The 919-nt window shown below is 39.3% G+C and overlaps 1 protein-coding gene across 1 annotated transcript in view; it reads left to right on the top strand.

Annotated features, from left to right (window-relative positions):
• The first annotated feature begins 382 nt into the window (after window positions 1–382).
• LOC109221065 overlaps window positions 383–919 on the top strand; it is a 3,882-nt gene continuing 3,345 nt past the window's right edge. Inside the window, exon 1 of the mRNA XM_019385521.1 lies at window positions 383–756. Within this exon, the coding sequence (XP_019241066.1) occupies window positions 478–756 (279 nt within the window). The 5' untranslated portion in view covers window positions 383–477. The remainder of the gene's footprint in view (window positions 757–919) is intronic.

The following is a 919-nucleotide window of genomic DNA, read 5'->3' as shown; positions in this document are numbered from 1 at the left end:
TTGAAGGAAGAAAGGTCCCGTATAGGTTAGGTATAGATTTGTTGCCCCTGAAGCCTTTAAAGACTTTCTTAATGGATGGAGGATGGGTAATAATTTTATATGGAGTAGTTATGTATAGTAATTATTATCCAAGTGGATATAACCGGGTAATTAGTTTTAGTTTAATAGGTAGACTCCATAAATTCCTCTTTTATTTTTACATATCTTGAGTTTTTTTTTTTTTTTTAGATGAATTACTACCATTATATTTGAGTTGTTAAAATATAATTTTAATTTTAACGAGGCCGAAAAAACTTCAAAAAAAAAAAAAAACGTGACACGTGTCGGCTCATTTGAGACCTTTAATGCGGGCCTCCAACAAAAACCTAATCCCTCCAAACTAAAGGACTTCTCATAAATTCCGGGTAGGTTGTAGCTCTTTGTTCTCTTCTTTGTGATCCGAATTGGGTGATTGTAGGGTTTGTCAAAAGAAGTGACATGATTCGTGAACCGCCACCACCGACAATACCTCAGAACGTGGCTTCCTCGTTAGTAGCAGGGGTTCGTGGCGGAGATTTCTCTGACGCTACGGAGACCCCGCCGGAGAAGAAACAGAAACTTGGTGAAGAGGTCGATTGCAAGACTTCGACTTCCGCCGGTGATGAGGATGGTATGTCCAGTTCCGTAAAAGCTCAGTATATTGATGGGTATGATTCAGAAGAAGAGATTGATGAAGCTGTTTGGGACAAGTACCTCCAACAGATCGAGGAGAGCGAGGTGCCTAATTTATCCCTTGTTTGAAATTGTGGCCACAATGGCTGAGATGATATGATGGGATGCCCTCAGAGGCTTGATGATGTTATGAACGCATATACCCATGCATGGCCTGACATTTATACACATATGCATGACATTGTAAATATTAAAATGATTTCACATA

This window comes from Nicotiana attenuata, unplaced genomic scaffold (genome assembly GCF_001879085.1).
Source record: "Nicotiana attenuata strain UT unplaced genomic scaffold, NIATTr2, whole genome shotgun sequence".
NCBI lineage: Eukaryota > Viridiplantae > Streptophyta > Magnoliopsida > Solanales > Solanaceae > Nicotiana > Nicotiana attenuata.
This window is presented reverse-complemented; position numbering and strand designations above follow the sequence as displayed.